This window comes from Nannobrachium achirus (genome assembly GCF_963921795.1).
Source record: "Nannobrachium achirus genome assembly, chromosome: 12".
In the NCBI taxonomy this organism is placed as follows: domain Eukaryota; kingdom Metazoa; phylum Chordata; class Actinopteri; order Myctophiformes; family Myctophidae; genus Nannobrachium; species Nannobrachium achirus.
The window spans coordinates 14,104,184-14,127,917 of NC_137832.1; the positions used below are offsets into that span (position 1 = coordinate 14,104,184).

The 23,734-nt window shown below is 44.7% G+C and overlaps 1 protein-coding gene across 1 annotated transcript; it reads left to right on the plus strand.

Annotated features, from left to right (window-relative positions):
• Nucleotides 1–276: 276 nt before the first annotated feature.
• Nucleotides 277–6,877, plus strand: LOC308295410 (DLA class II histocompatibility antigen, DR-1 beta chain-like; the record flags this gene model as incomplete). The annotated part of the gene is made up of 4 exons (XM_080738465.1): nt 277–538; nt 2,559–2,775; nt 3,673–3,740; nt 6,840–6,877. The coding sequence occupies 4 exons, from the start codon at nt 277–279 to the stop codon at nt 6,875–6,877; spliced, it is 585 nt and encodes a 194-aa protein (XP_080594591.1).
• Between the last annotated feature and the right edge of the window lie 16,857 nt (nt 6,878–23,734).

Here is a 23,734-nt window from a genome sequence, read left to right on the forward strand (position 1 = left end):
TCATTGGTTGTTGTAGATTGGAGACAGTTGGAGAAGTGAGTGTTAATATCCCTCTCAACTCATCAACACTTCAACTAAACCTCTGAAACATCTCAACGCATCATGACTTCAACTAAGCTCTGGCTCTGTGTTTCACTGTGTTTCATGTGTTTATATGGATCAGGTGATTATACTACGTTACTTAACCATCCAAACTGTGTTGCTATTAAACAGATGATAAAACTGAACATTATTGTCATCCGTACATTTCTATTTCCAGATGGATATCTATACTATATGGCTTCCCGCTGTCTGTTCAACTCCAGTGAGCTGAAGGACATACAGTTCATACACTCATATTATTTCAACCGTGAGGAGATCCTCAGGTGGGACAGCAGAGTGGGTCAGTGGATTGGATACACTGAGCTCGGTGACAAGATTGCAGAGTGCAGGAATAAACGCAAAGGTGGGTTCTATCGGGAGAGAGACCGAGCAGACCGAGTGACATTCTGCAAACACAACATTGTTAACGACTACCGCACTATTCTGGACAAGAGAGGTGAGCTGATCTCAGAGCAGCACTCAATAATAATAATACTAATAATAATACTACTACCAGTGGTGTAAAGTAACTAAGTACATTTTAGAGGTATTACAATTTTGAGGTATTTGTACTTTACTTGAGTAGTTCCAATTTCCATTACTTTTACTTTTACTCCACTACATCTCGGATCCAAATATTGTACTTTTAATCCACTACATTTATTTGAAAACTTTAGTTACTAGTTACTTTGTAGGTATAAATTATAATATTATAAAACATACAGAAAACACTTTAGACCTCTTTTATACCTTGGGTATTTGAAAATAGCCCATCTACAAGCTCACAACGTGTCGCATCGCGACGTGTTGTGAGCCTGCTATTTTCAAACATTTTGTACATTTACTTTTGGTACTTTAAGTACATTTTGATGCCAATACTTTCATACTTTTTACTCATGTACATTTTGAATTCTAGACTTTTACTTGTAACAGAGTATTTCTACATTACAGTATTGATACTTTTACTTAAGTAAAATATGTGAGCACTTTTTCCACCACTGAATACTACTACTACTACTACAACTACTACTAATAATAATTTCTGGAATTTTATAGCACTTTTCTAAGTATTCAAAGATGCTTTAAATGGGTGTCAAGACTATAACATGAAATCATAATGATATTTATAGATGAGTAATGGTGTTAATATTGATGTTTTAAGGATTATAAAACAATACTCTATCTGAGGAGAAACCTTTCAAATTCTCTTAAACCCTTAAGCCTGATTTATACTTTGTTGTATGACAGTGTCATGCTGTGGAAATAGATCTGCAAGCTCACAACGTGTCACATCTCGAGTATAAAGTAATTATATACTAGGCCTCAGGCTTCATGTCCAAAATATTGTAGTTTAGCTGCTTCTTTAAAAAGTTAATAAGTTATATTAACTTTTCAAAGAAGCAGCTAAAATTCACCTCCATACACATTATATTGTTGTATACTGTATGTAAAGCACTATTATTATTATTTAATTTAATGTTTAAATTAAACTCTATAAATGTCTACACTGTAGACAATTATATAATAATGTACACGGCACTATTCAGAAAAACAGTAATCTCTGGCGTCATCTGATGACCAAAACCTGACATGTACTTATACATGAGCTTATACTATTACTGATAACATAATTTACTGGTAAACAACAATAACAATAATAATATGATAATTTCACCAACTCTTGTACACATGTAAACCTGTGATTTGACAATAGAGATGATTATGATACTACTGTTAGTATTGCCATTACTTATCGATTACTCACTCCATGGGGACTTAAAAACGATTATTTTGTTCTTATCACAGCAGCACACAATTAGCCTGCTTTGTTCCCTAACTCCTTTAACCAAATAATAGAGAGCGATTAATTTCAATGCAAGTGCTCAGTGGCGTTTTGAAGCATGCAGAAGTAGCTGAATTCCAGTGCATTGTGGGTGAATCCAGGTGCATTGTGGGGGAAATTGGCACATACTTATGTGCCAAAATGTATTACGCCGAGACGTAATTACGTCACAAACGTCACTCGAAAGTCTATTGTGTAGACCTCAGCGGCACGCTCTTATGCTCGTGCATGTATGTAGTCCCCGCCTTCTGTTCCAGCTTTGGCCAGTAGGGAGGCTGCTTCAATATTTACAAGCCGTGAGGCGCAATGGACATGGTGGCCGTTTTGAGGTACTGCAGTTGGGGCCAGAAACATGAACGCGCGTCTAGGCTTCTTTGTATTGACGTGCGTTCATACCGGAAGTGCTCGTTCATGAATTGGAGCCCCAGCACGTCCATGAACACAAACTATGATGCAAAATGCGTCACAAAGGCCCCACTACGTCACGGTTTTACTACCCGGAAGAAGGGGTGAAAACGCCTCATGCGCTGGGTGAGCAACTCAATGCAAGTGGACGGGCGGGGATATCTGGTGTCCTCTCTATTCTTATTATAACTCTAAACACTAACTACTTCTACTGTTCATGTTCTTCAAGTGGAGCCCTATGTGCGACTGAGGTCAGTGTTGCCCCCTGGTGGTGGTAAACACACTCACATGCTGAGGTGCAGCTCCTACAGCTTCTACCCTAAGGTGATCCTGGTGACCTGGCTGAGAGACGGAGAAGAGACCACCTCTGATGTCACTTCCTCTTATGAGCTGTCTGATGGAGACTGGTACTACCAGTACCACTCCTACCTGGAGTTCACACCCAGGTACCTAATATTAAGGCCATATCTGGAATGCCCATATGTGACTGAGGCTGGAGAAAAGGTCCATAAGCCAGACAATAGAACCCCCGCTGGCAGCAGGGGGAGGAGGTGTAGCTCTCCTGGGCAAATAATTGAAAGAATTTACCTGTCAATTTGACCTATAAATGCAGTCAGAGTGGTATAAATGTATATTATTTCATACCTGGGAAATGTTTCAGAAGGGGAAAAAAAACGAGAACATATATCTTGAGTATTTAGGAAAAGTCATGGAAGGGGAAATTTCTGAGACCTTCGCGGGGAGAGTTATTGCACTTTGCAATCTCAAAATCGGCCAAAATGACCTGTTAGTCACCCATGTGTTAAGCAGCTGCATGCGCTGCTCTGAGTGCTCTCCTCTCCTGCCTGCGAGGCACGAGTATCTAGGTGTGAGTAAAGTGTTATTACGTTTTTTGGCAGAGTAATACCTTGTGCCATGGCATTGGTCCGAAGGTTCATTAGTCCGAAGGTTCATTAGTCCGAATCTGTTAAGAATACTATGCCTAACTCTAACCCTAACTCAAACCTTAACCTCAGTAACCCTAACTAAATTCGGACTAATGAACCTTCGGACTAATGAACCTTCGGACTTATGGGCAGTCCCCAATACCTTACCTTACTTGTTACTGGGTAAAGACGTAAAGTCATAATATTACAGTAATATATTATTAGTAATTCGTTACTGCCCAACACTGGTACTCATCATAATAATATAATATCATACAGTATATTAAGATAAGATCTTTATTGATCCACTGGGAAACTTCATTCACACATTGATTGCGAATGAAATGTCAGACCTGTTATGTTATGTTACGGGATAATGTGTGTGCGTGTGTATGCGTGCGTGCGTGTGTGTTACAGATCAGGAGAGAAGATCTCATGCATGGTGGAACATCCCAGCCTGACCGCGCCTATCATTATGGACTGGGGTCAGTTAAGCCTCTCTAGACCATACACGGGCAACTGGTGGCCTGGGGGCAACATGCAGCCCCCACCTTCACTTAATGAGGCCCACTGGTTAATACCAGAATACTGATATATTATTGATTTCAGCTGTTACAATTACAACCATGACCTGCTTTAATTCCGTCAGTCTATATTAGTAGCTTAATGACTAGTATGGTAGTATTAAAATGTATTTTTTTTTATGTCCATTGTTTTTGTATTTAGGTTCATAAAGTTAACAGTATATATAACTAAATGCGTTTGAAATTAAATCAAAATGTTACATTTCAGGATTCCAATTAACTCATCCACTACATTGGACGAGTTTGACGAGCTATAGTTATGGGTCCACTCTGCTTATGACGAATATGACGAGCTATCAATTAGCTTTAATAACTATAAAACAAAAAAGTATGATCGCCGATTCGCCGTCCATAGCGCTCTGTGGACCCACCCTATTCACAAAAAACGGATCTGGATGTTCCAGAACGGAAATGGGGGGGCGGGACAACGACGCCTGTATCCTGTCTGCCGAAATGTCATCCGGTTCAATGTTGTGCAACACCAGCGTGGCGCTCCGTCGGTTTCGCTTTGAGCGATGGAAGGCTGTAGTGCTTTGTTGCTTACCCTGCCTGGATCGTATTGTGAATGCAATCGGTGAACCATCGCGCAATGGATTCGCGCGCGCGCCCACGTTAAAGGTAGGCAAAATCCTGGCGGTGTGGACCCTCAGAAGGGTCTTAAAAATAGCGGTGGGTGAGTTAAAAAAGATAAAAAAATTATTCTGCATTCCAATTCAAAAGAAGCAAAAAATAGCCGATCTACAAGCTCAAAACGCATCACAGCACGATGCGTTTTGAGCTTGTAGATCTGCTATTTTTATGAGATACTTAGAATGACAAAGTAGGACATAGCAATATGCAATGTGGCCCCCTGGAGTGAAGGTCTCAGCGGGTCTCAGCGGGTGAAGCTGGGGAAGAGCATTTCCAGCTCTAGGACCACCAGCACCGGTTCCCCGCAGGGCTGTGTCCTGTCCCCACTCCTGTTCTCCCTGTACACCAACAGCTGTGTTTCTCTCCACCCGTCGGTCAAGCTCCTCAAGTTTGCGGATGACACCACCTTGGTGGGCCTCATCTCTAAGGAGGATGAGTCTGCCTACAGGAGGGAGATCGAGCGGCTGCGAAGCTGGTGTAGCAACAACAATCTGGAGCTAAATGCTCTGAAGACAGTGGAGATGGTGGTGGACTTCCGGAAGGACCCAGCCCCGCCCCCTCCCGTCATGCTGGGTGGCACTCAGGTGAACTCTGTGCAGTCCTGCAAGTTCCTGGGGATGATCATCTCCAGGGACCTGAAGTGGGAACTCAACATCACTGCCCTCCTGAGAAAGGCCCAGCAGAGGATGTGCTTCCTTCGGCAGCTGCGGAAATACAGACTGTCGAGGTCCATGATGACCCTGTTCTACACGGCCATCATCGAGTCCATCCTCACCCACTCTATTATCACCTGGTTCCCCGCTGCATGCGCAAAAGACCTGGTCAAGCTGCAGCGGGTGATACGCTCTGCGGAGAGGGTGATTGGCCGTCCCCTGCCCTCCCTCAAGTCCCTGCACGACTCCAGGGCGCTGAGGAGGGCAAGAAAGATCATGACTGACCCCTCCCACCCTGGCCACAGCCTCCTCACCCTGCTCCCCTCTGGGAGAAGGATGCGGCATCTGGGGGCCAAGACAGAGCGCCACAAAAACAGTTTTTTCCCCTCAGCCGCCAGGCTGCTCACTGACGCAGGTTTCCCTTCTTCCCTTGCCTCCTAGGGATACCAGAACTATGACTTTTGCACTACTGGTCTGAACACTACTGCACTTTACTATAATATTTATTTTATTTATTTTCTTGCACGGTGTTGTTGTATTGTTGGTTTCATGTTATATGTGAAAAAAGGATTGATTGAATGCACACCTGTAATGTTGCCAAAACAAATTCCTATGTGTTTTACACAATGGTAAATAAAGGAATCTGAATCTGAATCTGAATCTGAAGGTGAAAATATAGTGGCCCTTGCCATCATTAAAGTTGCCAACCCCAGCTCTAGACTCTATCATAGTCCAAGGTGAAGAGCTATCACCTCACCGCGGTGTAGTTTACTAGCTATTATTGTTATACATATATGATAGCTAGAAAACTACACCGCGGTGAGGTGATAGCTCTTCACCTTGGACTATGATAGAGGCTTTACAGTACTATACTGTAATTTGTTCTCTACACTGGCTTACTCAACTGTATTCTCTCTCTCTCTATCACACACACAAACACACACACACACACACACACACACACACACACACACACACACAACACACACACACACACACACACACACACACACACACACACATACACACAGATGACTCCATGCCACAGTCAGTGAAGAACAAGCTGGCCATGGGAGCATCAGGTCTGGTTCTGGGTATGGTCTTGTTCCTGTCTGGATTCACCTACTACCAGTGGAAGAGTAAACAAGGTGATTAACATGTGTAATAATTATATATATATATTTAATAGCGAGTTTCATTAACATGTTTAATTAATGAATCTACTACCAGTGGAACACATGATGAGGTCAGATCAACTGAGGATCACATTATGACATATGCAGGGGAGTCAATTGGGTAAGGCAGGGGTATGCAGCTGCCATAACCTGGGTCCAGGGGAACAAATAAAAGTAACTTTTAAGTATAAATCCATGAATGTCTCTTTGTCTATCTGTGCTGGTTATTATGTTGTTAAGTTACAGTAAATTAACTACAAATGCAAAATATAACAAAATGGTCACTTTAACAAGGTATTATAATTATATTCTCCAGACTTGTATTCTCCCCATCTTGACAGAATGGTATATTCCCAGGTTCTGCAGGTCAGCTGCACAGGTGCAATGCATTATTGTTAATTGTGGCACGTTTACTAACATTCCAAGTTTAGCTGCACAAAAAGCTGCACAAAAAATAAAATGTATCATGCCTGTTGCTAAGTTTTCAATTGTGTTGTTGTTGTTATTATGCATGTCTGTAACTGTCTCTCTTCTTCTATCAGGTCGTATTCTGGTGCTGGCAACAAATGAGAAGCTTTAGACTCCTCCTACACAAACCAGGTTCACCTCAGGACAACTGTAACCAAACTTAACTGGAACTATAGTTGTACTGACCTCTAAGGACCTTTCCAGGGAGGGTTTTCATTTGGCGTCTTGCTGTCACCCTTTCTTGTTTTATTTTGATTTTTTGCACTGACCAATTGGACACTTTTGTTTGGCTCTGCACTATTGTGAATTTGTTAGTAGTATTGAGTATTTTGCTTGTGTTTGACATGGCGGTGAGATACTTGTAGCACTGACTAGCATTGACCGTTATGGACACTTTTGTTTGGCACTGTTTTGATAAGCTGTGCTTTAAGTATTGCTATTTGTGTGTGAGTAACACTTATGAGTAGGGGTGTAACGATACATTTTAACAGCGATACGATACTTATCACGATACATGGTTAACGATACGATACATGGCGGATTACAATAAGTGTTTTGCCATTGCATTGCATGGCAGCCACACTTAATTATTGTTAAAGGAGTCGTTCAGACCAAAACACATATAGGGTTAAATCTGCCTTTTATCATACCCCTTCATACCTGCTTTAGTCGATTTATTTCATAGCTGCCCCTGTTGCTAGATTTCGGCTGCCCCTGTTGCTAGATTTCGAGGGCCATCTCATAACTAACCGAGTAGATAGTCTTTATTCTAGTGCGGTTATTTCTTTAGCTTCAAAGTTAGTATTTTTTTTATTGGATTGTGTTTGAACAACGTCCTGAGACAAACCAAACCACTGTTTTGACCTCACAAGCACCCTTACTTGTCAAACGGCTTCTGCTCTGCACCAGAGCAGGGAGAGGAGAGCCTAGAAAGGGAGGGGAGGAGCAGAGGATCTTCTTGTCTGTTTGACAAGTAAGGGTGCCTGTGAGGTCAAAACAGCGGTTTGGTTGGTCTCAGGACGTTGTGTAAACACAATCCAATAAACAAATACTAACTTTGAAGCTTACGAAATAACCGCACTAGAATAAAGACTATCTTCTCTGTTAGTTATGAGAGGGCCCGCAAAATCTAGCAACAGGGGCATCCGAAATCTAGCAACAGGGGCAGCTATGAAAATAATCGACTAAAGCAGGTATGAAGGGGTATGATAAAAGGCAGATTTAACCCTATATGTGTTTTGGTCTGAACGACTCCTTTAAGTATGGCGGATTACAATAAGTGTTTTGCCATTGCATGGCAGGCACACTTAACAATATATCGCCTCTGTGGATAATTTCACAGCTCAGCCTAAGACGCATTTGTTTTATACTTTTCTGCTTTAATTATTTGTACCTTTTCTTTTATGCTCTGTAAAGCACTTTGAGCTGCATTTCATGTCTAAAAGGTTCTTTACAAATAGTTATATCTAGTTATATATCTCCCTAGATTTCATAGGCTATACAGATCGGCTTTGAGTAGTACACTGCATCATCACTGCCCTACGCACATTACATGAGTAGGTAACTTGTGCATAGACCATTTGTGGAAAAAGTACTCTTTTACTTTACTTAAGCAAAAGTATCAATACTACAATATAGGAATATTCTGTTATAAGCTTAATTCCAGAATTCAAAAGTACTTGAGTAAAAGTATGGTACAAAATTGTTAAGTACCAAAAGTAAAAGTACAGAATGTTTGAAAATAGATCTACAAGCTCACATGTGCAATGCATTGTGAGCTTGTAGAGGTATAAAAAGGGGGATAAAGTGGTTTATCTACGTTTATCATCAATATCTGCAGTGCAACTAAAGTTTTCAAATAGTGGAGCAAAAGTACAATATTTGGATCCGAGATGCGGAGTCAGGTATTGGAATGGGCTACTCAATCAAGTATGCATACCTCATTGTATTTAAAGGGATATAACACTTTCAAAACTTTTTTTTCGTCTAATCAGGCTTGTATGAACACCCTGAACAGTTTTTAATTTGCTTCATTCAGTATTTAGATATTTGATGTAAATGTTACCACCTCCAACATGCCCAGGCCCTCTCCACATACACACCCATTGTAACTTCAAACTCCATTTTAACACCTTCTAAGCCAAGGGGAGCCCCTTAATGTTAAAACCGTACTATATCGCACATCCCCCCAGGGACTCTCAGCCACGTCGCACATTCCCGGACTTTGTCTTTAAAACCGGAATAAAAGCTTTTGATCCGAAAATCGGCGATCGTCTAACCTTCCCTAGTCACCACTCGTGCACTGATGGCTCATGCAGACCGTGCATGAAGCAGAGGTGACGTCAGCGCCTCTCCTTCTCCAAGGCACCTTCCACCCATCCGTTTACTGTCTACACACTCGAGCTCCTCCTGCAGCCATGCTTGGGGCTATGCTAGCGAAACTTTTCAGGTCTGTTCTTCAGTCACACATGGACTATTTGCGGGGACATTTACGTGAAAGGATCGCGCACGCGAAACGCACGGGGACATCGACGATCGGCCAAAACCCCCATTCTATCCCAACGGAGATCGAGAAAATCATGGTGAGTTACTGGCCTGGGGGGGAAAAAAAAAGAAAAAACAGCGGCGCTGTTCAAGATGGAGGGGCTGCGGGGTCATGTTTATAAACATAATATTATGTCTCAGATCACAATACAATAATAGAAATTTCACGGCTAATCTACCAACCCCCATTCTATTTCGGACTGCAACGTGTTAACCATGATAGATTCATTAAAAACACCCATTATTTTTTCTGGTGACTCATAATACCCTCCTAATATGTGAGCAGACCGTGTTTTTTCAATAACCTTTTTCTTTTATTTTTAATAATTCTTTGGGAAAATGGAAAACATTAAATACAATAATATTTTATTGAAAATAAATGAAAAAAGTTATTGAAAAAACACGGTCTGCTCACGTATTAGGAGGGTATTATGAGTCACCAGAAAAAATAATGGGTGTTTTTAATGAATCTATCATGGTTAAAATGGAGTTTGAAGTTACAATGGGTGTGTATGTGGAGAGGGCCTGGGCGTGTTGGAGGTGGTAACATTTACATCAAATATCTAAATACTGAATGAAGCAAATTAAAAACTGTTCAGGGTGTTCATACAAGCCTGATTAGACGAAAAAAAAGTTTTGAAAGTGTTATATCCCTTTAAGTAAATGCTTAGTTTAACCACTGGTATAGACCTATCTAATAGCTACTATATTGTATCTTTGAGGTTAATGAAATGTAGACACCACCACAAATAATATGCACACTGCATGGGTAACTACAGTACCATTAGAACTAGTCATCATTACACCCACCACCACAATAACATAATACAGCAGCAGAATGCATTCGTTTTCACCACACAAAAAGTTTAATACAATTTGAAACATTTTAAATTTGAAATTTGAATCAACGTTTTACTCCAAGATCCCACAGTGGGCCCCAAAATGCACCACCCAACAGGGCTCTTCGTTCAGCTGTCAGCTTCTCCCTGCAGGCCCCAGAGGACAGAGGGGCTGGGGAGACATGACAAGTGGGGAGAAACAAAGCTGTTTGGCAGCCGAGATAGCATGGACTGATAGCAGACTGATGTTTTAAACAGTTAGATAGTGGACAGTAACTGTTATCAGGAATTGGATCACTTTGTCCATCAAAAGGGGGGTATGTGGCACAGCACTGATGTGAACTAAATATTAAAAGGGATCACTGGGCTATTAGACAGGCAACTATGTACACAAATAGCTCAAGGAGTGGAGCAGTGTAACAGAGTTAAAAGTGAATTAATTGAATGTGTCCATTATTGAGCAGCACCAGACAGTATTTGTGTCAAACTAATGTTTATATAGAATTTTTGGGTCACTGCAAAAATTCTACATTACAACTGTAAAGTGAAGCACACAGTGCATAAACATCTCCTGATGTTGGTTAATTGTTATGAGATCGAAATGAGCAAAATTAACTCTTTTATAAACGTCTTCATTATGCTGGAATAGTGATGACGTCAGTGTGGCTCTTTCTCCCGAGAAAATAAATGTCTGTACTCTTTGTTTTGTGTTACATACAGAGAGTGGATGATGTGCAGTGGCCAATCAGTGACAAATACTGTTTAATGTGCCTGTTCCTAAACAGAATAAACTGTCAAAAGAGGTTCCTGCTCTCATCACATTTAGCCAGGGAATGAGGTGCACTTTCTTGCGATTCTCCTTTGAATACTGTTGCTCCTTTCTTGAGCACACTTTGGGGGTCTCCCAGGTAACAAAGCACGTCTCCCCCCGAGTGCTGTCTTTCTTCTGGCAATTGCTGTTGGTTGTACACCAATCATTTTTGAAGACTGCAGACATTTGGTTTTGACCTGTGGCACCTTACCAAAGCAATGCAGAGCGGATATGATGGAGCTATCATTCATTTTGTTACACGTTTCCAGAAAGGCACGAATTGGTGCTGCGAAGGTTTGCCGGTCATCTTCCAGCTTCTCTGTGAACCTGCTGCAGAACAACTGCAAACCTGCCTTCAGGTCCTCTCCAGATGATGTGCCTTAAGAAAAAGAAAAAAAAAGGCAATTAAAAACTAATTTGTGATTAAATACGTAAAATACAGTCAATATAAAATACTTTGTCACTGACCTGAGGTGTTAAATCTGCTGGTTGAAGGGACCTCGTCCATGCTCTCCACCTGAGCACTGCCCAAACCTCCTGAGCTGTTAGATCTGCCAGTTGAAGAGACCTCATCTATGCCGTCCTCCTGAGAACCCTCCTCCTGAGCACTGCTTGCGCCCACACCTAATAGATATACTGTACAGTGGAACAGAATATTTATTGTCCACTCACATTGCACACAAAGTACAATGTATGTGTAAAATGATTCAATTCTTAATATGACAAGCGTTCATATTCTGGTACCCCCAGTAATCTTAAAAATCACTCACATGGCATTGATGCAGATGCAGTGTCATTTGCAGATGCAGGGTCAAGTTCCAGTTTCTTCAGTTACACTGAAGATAGCCGAAACGTTTGTTTCTCATCCATGTAATAATAAAGAAAAAAAGAAAAAGCAACTCTTGCCACTGTGTGATCCATCCTCCAATGAATACATGTTGATCTAAAAGGACACCGCACCAGTCAAGTCAGAGTGCGGTGGTAACCAAAAAGTCTATTCAAGTTCCAGTGTCGTCTTGAATGACCATCCCTGTAAATCAGATAACAATATTTTAATACAAATATTAACAAATAGCTGCAACAAACTGCTTCCATGCAATCATTGACCTAATAGTTTAAATTTGATCAAAGAAAAGTAATACAGTCAATACACTGGCACTTCATTGGGGCTCCTTGTAGGAGGGGTGGGGGGCTGGTTGGGGGGTGGGGGGGGGGGGGGGGGGGGCTGGTTCTCATTAATGAGAATACAACACACAAGAGGCAAGATAACTCACCAGTTGCAATTTCATAGTAGAGCCTTCTCATGTGAGGTGTGGCGACATGAGACTGCCCTCTAATGTTTACAAAGAGCACCAGAAACCCCAAATCGAGACCACATAATGATTCTGGTCAACCTGTAAAAATATTTACAATAATGTTATTTTTCTGTTTTACTTGACAATTGACAATACTACAAGACATAAATATTGCATGCCTGTGCCATTTTTTCACAATCCGCATCATCTTCATGAAGGAAAGGTTTTGCTCTGCCACGCAAAGGCGTTCTGCTGTTAGCGACATCTGTGAGGCGACGGATGTAGTACGCCTCCATCCTGGTCATAACAAAATCCACTAACTGAGTAGCGTTGAATGCCTTCAGCCTGTGGAGGACCTTCTCCTTCACTACTTTCACGGCGCTCTCAACAAAGTTGTTGGTGTCATGCCCTCTAGTTAGGAGATCATTTCGGAGACAGAAGGCCCACTCATCATGTCTCTCATACACCTGTAGTCAGGAAACAATGTTCATTAAGGATGGAGATTGTTACAGCATGTAGGAAGATAGTTCACTAGATAGATAGCATGTTCGTTGTATGAAGGATTAAGAAAAACACACCTCTGCCAGGTGGTGGAGGAATTTGGGATACTTCCTTGCTACTGGGTCATCAAGACATCTGGCGTACAGCGCTTCAAGTGATTGGGTGGAGTCAGCATAGACGAGGCTTTTAAATGAATTCAGGAGCTGTGGACGGTCTCTCTTGTCAACACCATTGTGGGCACTCCACAACCATCGCCATATGGCCTGCAGTTAGGGATATAACAAAAAAGAAAACATTACATGTTAAAATCTCTCCAATTGTGAGGATTCAAATCAGTGGGATGAAAAATGTATTGCAATGCAATTGGGTGCATCATTACATCCATACCTGTAGTACTGTAGATGAAACACACACAGGAGCAGCCTGGCTCCAGGGAAAACTTCCTGGAGGGATTGCCGCAGTGCCCTGCAGTCGTCTGTCATGACGACTTAGTAGGCAAGATGGATTGTAGAAGCTTAAGTCCGGATGTAATGGTGGACTGGCTCTCATATGTGGTAATGAGGACTCCCAGTGGGGTTACACCCTGTTACTCCGAAAGACTGTTTTTCCGAACGTTGACTTGCATTATTCGGAGTAACGGTGGTTCCAATTTTTATATAAGACCCTGCTATTCCGAAAAGCCTATTATTTAGGCTATTATTTAATATTTAGTCCATGAGTCCCTATAGTCTGTTCACACCGTTCGAACAGTGTTTAGGCGCAGTCCGCTCTCTCTCTCTCTCTCTCTCTCTCTCTCTCTCTCTCTCTCTCTCTCTCTCTCTCTCTCTTTAACTTATGTATCAATCTTGTGATTACAATGTAATAAAATAATATAGGTCTATGTTGTAATGTAACTAACGGATGCTCGCATCAAAGATGCAGCCCTCCAATAAGCCACTCACACATTCAGAAGAAGGCCTTTCTCTCTCCTAATGATTCTAATTTCACTGTCATGTCAGCAGCAGAAGTAGGCTATAATATGATCATGAATTCCTTGTATATATAGACCTATATCAGACTTCGCACTAGGATTTTAAACTGCCGGTCACCGTGACCGGCATGATTAAAATTTACCGGACAACTGAAAAAAATACCGGACTTAATAATTGTAGGCTAATGCATAAATTACAAGCAGGTGCACAAGCAGCCAATAGCAACAGTTAAAGTATTAGGCCTACTGCATGGGACCGAAAACGAATTGAATGAAAAGTAGGCTAAACAAAAAAAAACAGCTTCAATCTTGCATAAGGGAATTAATTGGACCACAATCGTGCAGGCTGTGTCTGCATAATATGTGGCACACTTCTTTCACAACAAGGTGTTTCTGTAGGCTATTGCATCATGTTTCATGGCAACAATATACGTCTTGACAATTGCGCGGGTCTGCCCAATTGTTTCATAAGGTTGATAGATTCACTGGCCAGCAATGAATTGAAAAGGCTACAGTACTCACTGGAGTGGTGAGTGACACAGTGCATCCATGCGCACGTTGTGCAACGTGCGCGAGTCCTATACAAATCATTGAGAAAGGGAATGGGTGATGGTTGTTTTAAGTAATGAGCGCGAGGGGTGAGGGGGGGTTGAGAGAGGGGGGGGGATGAGCAAAGGGGAGAGAATCCTATATTCGTAATAGAGGTGTTCTATTATTTTTTTTCGTAATAGGGGTCCGTCGGAATAGCGGTGTTTCGGAATAGGGGACCGTCCCCCCCAGTGGCATGCCTCCAGCAGCAGTGGATCGGGCGAGAAGGAGAAATATCCTGTGTTTCTGAGGGTCACAATTTCCTGTAGAATCTACAAAGATGATTTCTCCACTATGTCAACATTGTGTGGGGCCTCTTCATAACCGGGGTGCATATGGCGATGACCACCTGACCGTCTTCGGCCTTCTAAATTTTTGCAACAGTATCGCCTGCCTTGCTCTGTGTTGTACTGCTTAAGTCTTTGATTTAGATCTGCCAGCATCGCCTCTCCTGAAGGTGAACCATAGACCTTCTGGAAGATCTTGTAGTTCTCTATCGTATCGAGATCATCTCTCCACCCTTACATATTAAATATGTAAGGGTGGAGAGATGATCTCTTCACTCAGGGAACATAGGTTACAACGTAACCTCACGTAAATCCTGCAAAACAGCAAAAAGGAAAGAGGGTGAGAAAGAAAAAAATAAATAACCCAAGATCACACACTCAATGTACCGGTATCATGAAGTACTCAATACGATTTACCTGTAGTAATAATGATCTAATCATAAGAAAGGAATTTCAGTTTTTGGCATTTCAGCACGTTTCTAACCTGTAACAAAAGCCACAATCTGGACAAATGGAGCAGTTCTCCAGCAGTGTAAATGTAGTTGTGGCCTTCCTGATCCTGCAGATCATACTTGAACTGCCTGGGTCCGTCTAACCGACGTGCTGTAAACACATCCCGCGGGCTTGCACACAGTGCACATGCATCCCGACCCAGAGCCGGTCGCGACGCACCGCCGCGGAGAAAGTGCGGCTGGCGGGAGCACAGAGCAAGCGTCCCCGAACCGAGGCGGGCGCCCGGCCGCCCGGTTGAGTCCTCCGGGCAGACTGCATCCTGCAGCGTCGCAGACGCGAGCTGCTGTGAGCTTGTACGGCCACTTTTGGCATGCACAACACGGTGTGATGACGAAGGGTCACTCCGTGTGTGAAATAAAATGCCTGGGTTTCCGAGGCTACTCCGTGTGTAACAACCGGTTTGTTTTGTGGACTAACGCTATACAATGGACGTTAATTAAGCGGCGGGGGAAAGGCGGGGAAAAGTGTTTAGGGAAGGGATTTAGTTTATTCGATAAAGCCTCAAAATCCACTTCCTCCAAGCGGATAATTTTTTTTTGCGGATAATGAAAGTTTATTCGCATTTTGAAGTGTTTCCATAAAAAGATTTTGCGAATAAGCCGTTAATCCGCAAAAAGTGGCTTTATGGAAACACCACTTATGTCCCTGGGAAGCTTCCCCACGAACACCTTGCAGTACATCCAGTGAAATTAGTTTAAAGCAGCTAGTGTAGTAGTGTGACTTTATTCTCTTTTGTAAGTGTAGAAAGCTGCTGGTGCTGAACGTGCTGCAACAGTATAATCATACCTATGTTCCCCGGGTTCTATGTTCCCAGCTTACCTAAGGGTTATGGTTAGTGGGTTATTAGCAGGAACATAGAACCCGGGGAACATAGATATGCTCCCACAACAGCACATACCTCTGCATTTGCTGTGCGGTTCACAATTGCAGTTGGAAACTTTGCCTGGTATCTGGCCCTTAAGACCTTCTGGACCCTGTAGTGGAGTTGAAGTAGATGCTCCTAGTTCAGGGGTAGAAGGTGTCAGGAGGATACTGGATAAACTGTGTGTTGTGGCAATACTGTAGACCTTGTTTTTGTGCACGTCAGTTTTGCAATGTGCAATCAAAACATGACTGCCCTTGTTGGCATAGTTGATCTCCTTGTGGCAGAGAATGCACCTAGCATGACCTTTTTTATCTATCTTCTTGAAGACATCGCTCAAAGGAAACTTGTGTTCTTGTCCCTTTACCTCAATGAGGACCTCAGATTTCATCCATGCCCAATTCCAGCTGCACCTTAGGCCTGCATCCACCTGCTTCAGTGCTTGCGACCAAACCTAATAGATATACTGTACAGTAGACTTGACTTTTTATTGTCCACTCACATTGCACACAAAGTGGAATGCATGTGTAAAATGATTCAATTCTTAATATGACAAGCGTTCATATTCTGGTACCCCCAGTAATCTTGAAAATCACTCACATGGCATTGGTGCAGATGCAGTGTCATTTGCAGATGCAGGGTCAAGTTCCAGTGTCTGGAACCAGTCGTCTTGAATGACCATCCCTGTAAATCAGATAACAATATTTTAATACAAATATTAACAAATAGCTGCAACAAACTGCTTCCATAGCAATCATTGGCCTAAAAGTTTAAATTTGATCAAAGAAATGTAATACAGTCAATATACTGGCACGTCATTGGGACTCCTTGGAGGGGTGGGGGTGGGGGGGTCTGGTTCTCGTTAATGAGAATACAACACACAAGAGGCAAGATAACTCACCAGTTGCAATTTCATAGTAGAGCCTTCTCATGTGAGGTGTGGCGACATGTGGAAAGCTCTCATGATCATGACCAAACTTGGTCCAGACTGCGCTCTAATGTTTACAAAGAGCAAATCGAGACCACATAATGATTCTGGTCAACCTGTAAAAATATTTACAATAATGTTATTTTTCTGTTTTACTTGACAATTGACAATACTTCAAGACATAAATATTGCATGCCTGTGCCATTTTTTCACAATCCGCATCATCTTCATGAAGGAAAGGTTTTGCTCTGCCACGCATATAGGCCTTCTGCTGTTAGCGACATCTGTGAGGCGACGGATGTAGTACGCCTCCATCCTGGTCATAACCAAATCCACTGACTGAGTAGCATTGAATGCCTTCAGCCTGTGGAGGAGCTTCTCCTTCACTACTTTCATGGCGCTCTCAACAAAGTTGTTGGTGTCGTGCCCTCTAGTTAGGAGATCATTTCGGAGACAGACGGCCCACTTAGTCAGGTTCGCTGTGTTAATAAAGGTTTATTCGTTGGATTATTTTGGAGATTTGTAAAACTATACATTTTTGGAATCTTCAGAGCATGGGGAATCCAAAAATCTTTGTTTGCATTTGCACAGACACCTGCAAAGCATCCATTTTGAACGTTCAAAATGGCCGACATAAAATACACAATTTGTGCTATCTTGGCTTCTAGACAACCTAGAAACGTAATTAAACATGCTAATCCTATGTTTTCTGGGTCAAGGAATCGAATGAATGAATTATGGATGTAAAATGTTCTGGACCCCCACCCCTTTCTGGGGGTTATCTATTTTGGGACCTCCCAGAACAGTACGCTAGCCAGTTAATATCCGATTTTCATAATATTAGAGTTGTTTTGTTTAAAAACATCCCGAGTTCATTTATTAGACTTTTAAAGCAGCCAGAATAACCTTTCTGACTTTTGGTTGGGGTCTTTCCTCACCTGGGACCCCCTAGACAGACCCCTGTCTAGGGGTCTGTCTCAGTAATCGCTCTGCTACTGCTCCAGAACAATGTTAAATTAGATCATAATTGAAGCATAAAAGTTGTTGTAGCTGGGCTCTGAAAACAAAAATGAGTAGTAGCAAATACCAGGGGTCTTCCACAGGGGGTCCAGGACCCCTGCTGGGTCCTCAGAGTTACTATAGGGGGCCCGCCAATCTTGATGGGATCTTTTTTTTTCACATTTGAAACTGAAACTTTGAATGTTTTTATGTATCCTGGGTTTATTGCGGCCATAGGTCAAAGTTTGCGACCATAGGTCAGTAGTGTAAAAAACATCACAAGGATGCAGCTGGGACGTATCATCAGTGATGTAGCCTGGGGTCGACGGGTGTTTCGGGTCTCGCAACATCATACACCCTCGCCCAGGTGACCCAGCCGGGGTTGATCAAGTCCCGACTTACGTCCCAGTAGCTATCCACGATCAGTCCTATTAGGGAAAGACAGGGTCACTCAATGTGCAGCACCGGAACTACTCTGCCAGGATTGGGGAGCCATTCTGGCGCGTGGAAGAACTAGGCTCTATGGGTTGACTCCTGGCCGGGCTCCTCCTACGTCTTACCAGGTCCTCTCCTGCTCTCACCAGGTTCAGAACCTGTGCGTTGCACCAGACCCCAATCCAAACATTCCATTCAGCTGCTGCAATTGAATGGCCCTCCTAAAGGCCTCACCGTGGATTTGTTGGGCTTCTTCCTCACGGAAGACACAGGCTGGGGCGCTAACCCAACCTGCTCCCGGGTGCCGTCTAAATTCCGGCCGTCAACCGAGTCTCCGGTGGTCACCAAACTATTCCTGGTTGTCACATAGTCTATTCCTATGAGCCACTATAAATAGAACTAATAGTGTAAAAAACATCACAAGGATGCAGCTGGGACGTATCATCAGTGATGTAGCCTGGGGTCGACGGGTGTTTCGGGTCTCGCAACATCATACACCCTCGCCCAGGTGACCCAGCCGGGGTTGATCAAGTCCCGACTTACGTCCCAGTAGCTATCCACGATCAGTCCTATTAGGGAAAGACAGGGTCACTCAATGTGCAGCACCGGAACTACTCTGCCAGGATTGGGGAGCCATTCTGGCGCGTGGAAGAACTAGGCTCTATGGGTTGACTCCTGGCCGGGCTCCTCCTACGTCTTACCAGGTCCTCTCCTGCTCTCACCAGGTTCAGAACCTGTGCGTTGCACCAGACCCCAATCCAAACATTCCATTCAGCTGCTGCAATTGAATGGCCCTCCTAAAGGCCTCACCGTGGATTTGTTGGGCTTCTTCCTCACGGAAGACACAGGCTGGGGCGCTAACCCAACCTGCTCCCGGGTGCCGTCTAAATTCCGGCCGTCAACCGAGTCTCCGGTGGTCACCAAACTATTCCTGGTTGTCACATAGTCTATTCCTATGAGCCACTATAAATAGAACGAATAGTGTAAAAAACATCACAAGGATGCAGCTGGGACGTATCATCAGTGATGTAGCCTGGGGTCGACGGGTGTTTCGGGTCTCGCAACATCATACACCCTCGCCCAGGTGACCCAGCCGGGGTTGATCAAGTCCCGACTTACGTCCCAGTAGCTATCCACGATCAGTCCTATTAGGGAAAGACAGGGTCACTCAATGTGCAGCACCGGAACTACTCTGCCAGGATTGGGGAGCCATTCTGGCGCGTGGAAGAACTAGGCTCTATGGGTTGACTCCTGGCCGGGCTCCTCCTACGTCTTACCAGGTCCTCTCCTGCTCTCACCAGGTTCAGAACCTGTGCGTTGCACCAGACCCCAATCCAAACATTCCATTCAGCTGCTGCAATTGAATGGCCCTCCTAAAGGCCTCACCGTGGATTTGTTGGGCTTCTTCCTCACGGAAGACACAGGCTGGGGCGCTAACCCAACCTGCTCCCGGGTGCCGTCTAAATTCCGGCCGTCAACCGAGTCTCCGGTGGTCACCAAACTATTCCTGGTTGTCACATAGTCTATTCCTATGAGCCACTATAAATAGAACTAATAGTGTAAAAAACATCACAAGGATGCAGCTGGGACGTATCATCAGTGATGTAGCCTGGGGTCGACGGGTGTTTCGGGTCTCGCAACATCATACACCCTCGCCCAGGTGACCCAGCCGGGGTTGATCAAGTCCCGACTTACGTCCCAGTAGCTATCCACGATCAGTCCTATTAGGGAAAGACAGGGTCACTCAATGTGCAGCACCGGAACTACTCTGCCAGGATTGGGGAGCCATTCTGGCGCGTGGAAGAACTAGGCTCTATGGGTTGACTCCTGGCCGGGCTCCTCCTACGTCTTACCAGGTCCTCTCCTGCTCTCACCAGGTTCAGAACCTGTGCGTTGCACCAGACCCCAATCCAAACATTCCATTCAGCTGCTGCAATTGAATGGCCCTCCTAAAGGCCTCACCGTGGATTTGTTGGGCTTCTTCCTCACGGAAGACACAGGCTGGGGCGCTAACCCAACCTGCTCCCGGGTGCCGTCTAAATTCCGGCCGTCAACCGAGTCTCCGGTGGTCACCAAACTATTCCTGGTTGTCACATAGTCTATTCCTATGAGCCACTATAAATAGAACTAATAGTGTAAAAAACATCACAAGGATGCAGCTGGGACGTATCATCAGTGATGTAGCCTGGGGTCGACGGGTGTTTCGGGTCTCGCAACATCATACACCCTCGCCCAGGTGACCCAGCCGGGGTTGATCAAGTCCCGACTTACGTCCCAGTAGCTATCCACGATCAGTCCTATTAGGGAAAGACAGGGTCACTCAATGTGCAGCACCGGAACTACTCTGCCAGGATTGGGGAGCCATTCTGGCGCGTGGAAGAACTAGGCTCTATGGGTTGACTCCTGGCCGGGCTCCTCCTACGTCTTACCAGGTCCTCTCCTGCTCTCACCAGGTTCAGAACCTGTGCGTTGCACCAGACCCCAATCCAAACATTCCATTCAGCTGCTGCAATTGAATGGCCCTCCTAAAGGCCTCACCGTGGATTTGTTGGGCTTCTTCCTCACGGAAGACACAGGCTGGGGCGCTAACCCAACCTGCTCCCGGGTGCCGTCTAAATTCCGGCCGTCAACCGAGTCTCCGGTGGTCACCAAACTATTCCTGGTTGTCACATAGTCTATTCCTATGAGCCACTATAAATAGAACTAATAGTGTAAAAAACATCACAAGGATGCAGCTGGGACGTATCATCAGTGATGTAGCCTGGGGTCGACGGGTGTTTCGGGTCTCGCAACATCATACACCCTCGCCCAGGTGACCCAGCCGGGGTTGATCAAGTCCCGACTTACGTCCCAGTAGCTATCCACGATCAGTCCTATTAGGGAAAGACAGGGTCACTCAATGTGCAGCACCGGAACTACTCTGCCAGGATTGGGGAGCCATTCTGGCGCGTGGAAGAACTAGGCTCTATGGGTTGACTCCTGGCCGGGCTCCTCCTACGTCTTACCAGGTCCTCTCCTGCTCTCACCAGGTTCAGAACCTGTGCGTTGCACCAGACCCCAATCCAAACATTCCATTCAGCTGCTGCAATTGAATGGCCCTCCTAAAGGCCTCACCGTGGATTTGTTGGGCTTCTTCCTCACGGAAGACACAGGCTGGGGCGCTAACCCAACCTGCTCCCGGGTGCCGTCTAAATTCCGGCCGTCAACCGAGTCTCCGGTGGTCACCAAACTATTCCTGGTTGTCACATAGTCTATTCCTATGAGCCACTATAAATAGAACTAATAGTGTAAAAAACATCACAAGGATGCAGCTGGGACGTATCATCAGTGATGTAGCCTGGGGTCGACGGGTGTTTCGGGTCTCGCAACATCATACACCCTCGCCCAGGTGACCCAGCCGGGGTTGATCAAGTCCCGACTTACGTCCCAGTAGCTATCCACGATCAGTCCTATTAGGGAAAGACAGGGTCACTCAATGTGCAGCACCGGAACTACTCTGCCAGGATTGGGGAGCCATTCTGGCGCGTGGAAGAACTAGGCTCTATGGGTTGACTCCTGGCCGGGCTCCTCCTACGTCTTACCAGGTCCTCTCCTGCTCTCACCAGGTTCAGAACCTGTGCGTTGCACCAGACCCCAATCCAAACATTCCATTCAGCTGCTGCAATTGAATGGCCCTCCTAAAGGCCTCACCGTGGATTTGTTGGGCTTCTTCCTCACGGAAGACACAGGCTGGGGCGCTAACCCAACCTGCTCCCGGGTGCCGTCTAAATTCCGGCCGTCAACCGAGTCTCCGGTGGTCACCAAACTATTCCTGGTTGTCACATAGTCTATTCCTATGAGCCACTATAAATAGAACTAATAGTGTAAAAAACATCACAAGGATGCAGCTGGGACGTATCATCAGTGATGTAGCCTGGGGTCGACGGGTGTTTCGGGTCTCGCAACATCATACACCCTCGCCCAGGTGACCCAGCCGGGGTTGATCAAGTCCCGACTTACGTCCCAGTAGCTATCCACGATCAGTCCTATTAGGGAAAGACAGGGTCACTCAATGTGCAGCACCGGAACTACTCTGCCAGGATTGGGGAGCCATTCTGGCGCGTGGAAGAACTAGGCTCTATGGGTTGACTCCTGGCCGGGCTCCTCCTACGTCTTACCAGGTCCTCTCCTGCTCTCACCAGGTTCAGAACCTGTGCGTTGCACCAGACCCCAATCCAAACATTCCATTCAGCTGCTGCAGTTGAATGGCCCTCCTAAAGGCCTCACCGTGGATTTGTTGGGCTTCTTCCTCACGGAAGACACAGGCTGGGGCGCTAACCCAACCTGCTCCCGGGTGCCGTCTAAATTCCGGCCGTCAACCGAGTCTCCGGTGGTCACCAAACTATTCCTGGTTGTCACATAGTCTATTCCTATGAGCCACTATAAATAGAACTAATAGTGTAAAAAACATCACAAGGATGCAGCTGGGACGTATCATCAGTGATGTAGCCTGGGGTCGACGGGTGTTTCGGGTCTCGCAACATCATACACCCTCGCCCAGGTGACCCAGCCGGGGTTGGTCACAGTTTACTATCAGAACCGTCACATCTTGACCCTATCTATCTGTCTGTCTGGACGGGTAACGCTTTTTTGTTGATTAACTCTCACACTCTGGCATCCCGCTCTGACATCACTGTGATGTCGGGAACCAAATCCCCTTTATGCCCATATATGGAGATCCCTGTGATGCCAGGGGAACCATAAAAGGACAACTAGGTAGTCATCCGGCAACAGCTCACAGCTGTGAAGCCGGGAGGAGTTCAGATTGACAATCAGGTTCACAGGAGGGGAGGGTGCGAGCAAAGTGTGGTAGAACAGGGGAAGGGCAAGGGCCAGACCCAGAATTTGACATAATGAAAGTATTGCAACTTCTCACTTGTGCAGACTAACGTGTCCATTTATTGCACTGCACTCACACTGACAACACAACACACACACATACACACCTCTTTGTTATTGTCACCCCAAAACCCTCACCATGTCCTCTTAAAGAGCCCATGGTCAATTATGCCCAAAAAGATTCACTACAATGCAGTCATTTCAGACATGCAGGATCTATTGTCTTCATCATTGTCATCTTTAATGTCCAACCTAATAGTGTTGACACAGTCTCCACCATGGAGTGAAAGGCAGGTTACTGCCTTTGGAGCAGGGAGGGCAAGACACCTGACTGGAACATACCCTCCACTCTCTGAATTCCATCTATTTTCTTCGATTGGTGGAAGCTCAGGGCAATTTGTCAGGTATGATTTATCCTGCATTGACGTAGTTGGCACGGATGTGGTAGCAGTGCAGCACGAGTTGGAGGTAGCATCTCACCCTCAGTTCTTTGACAGAAATAGTTCCCATCTGAGTAAT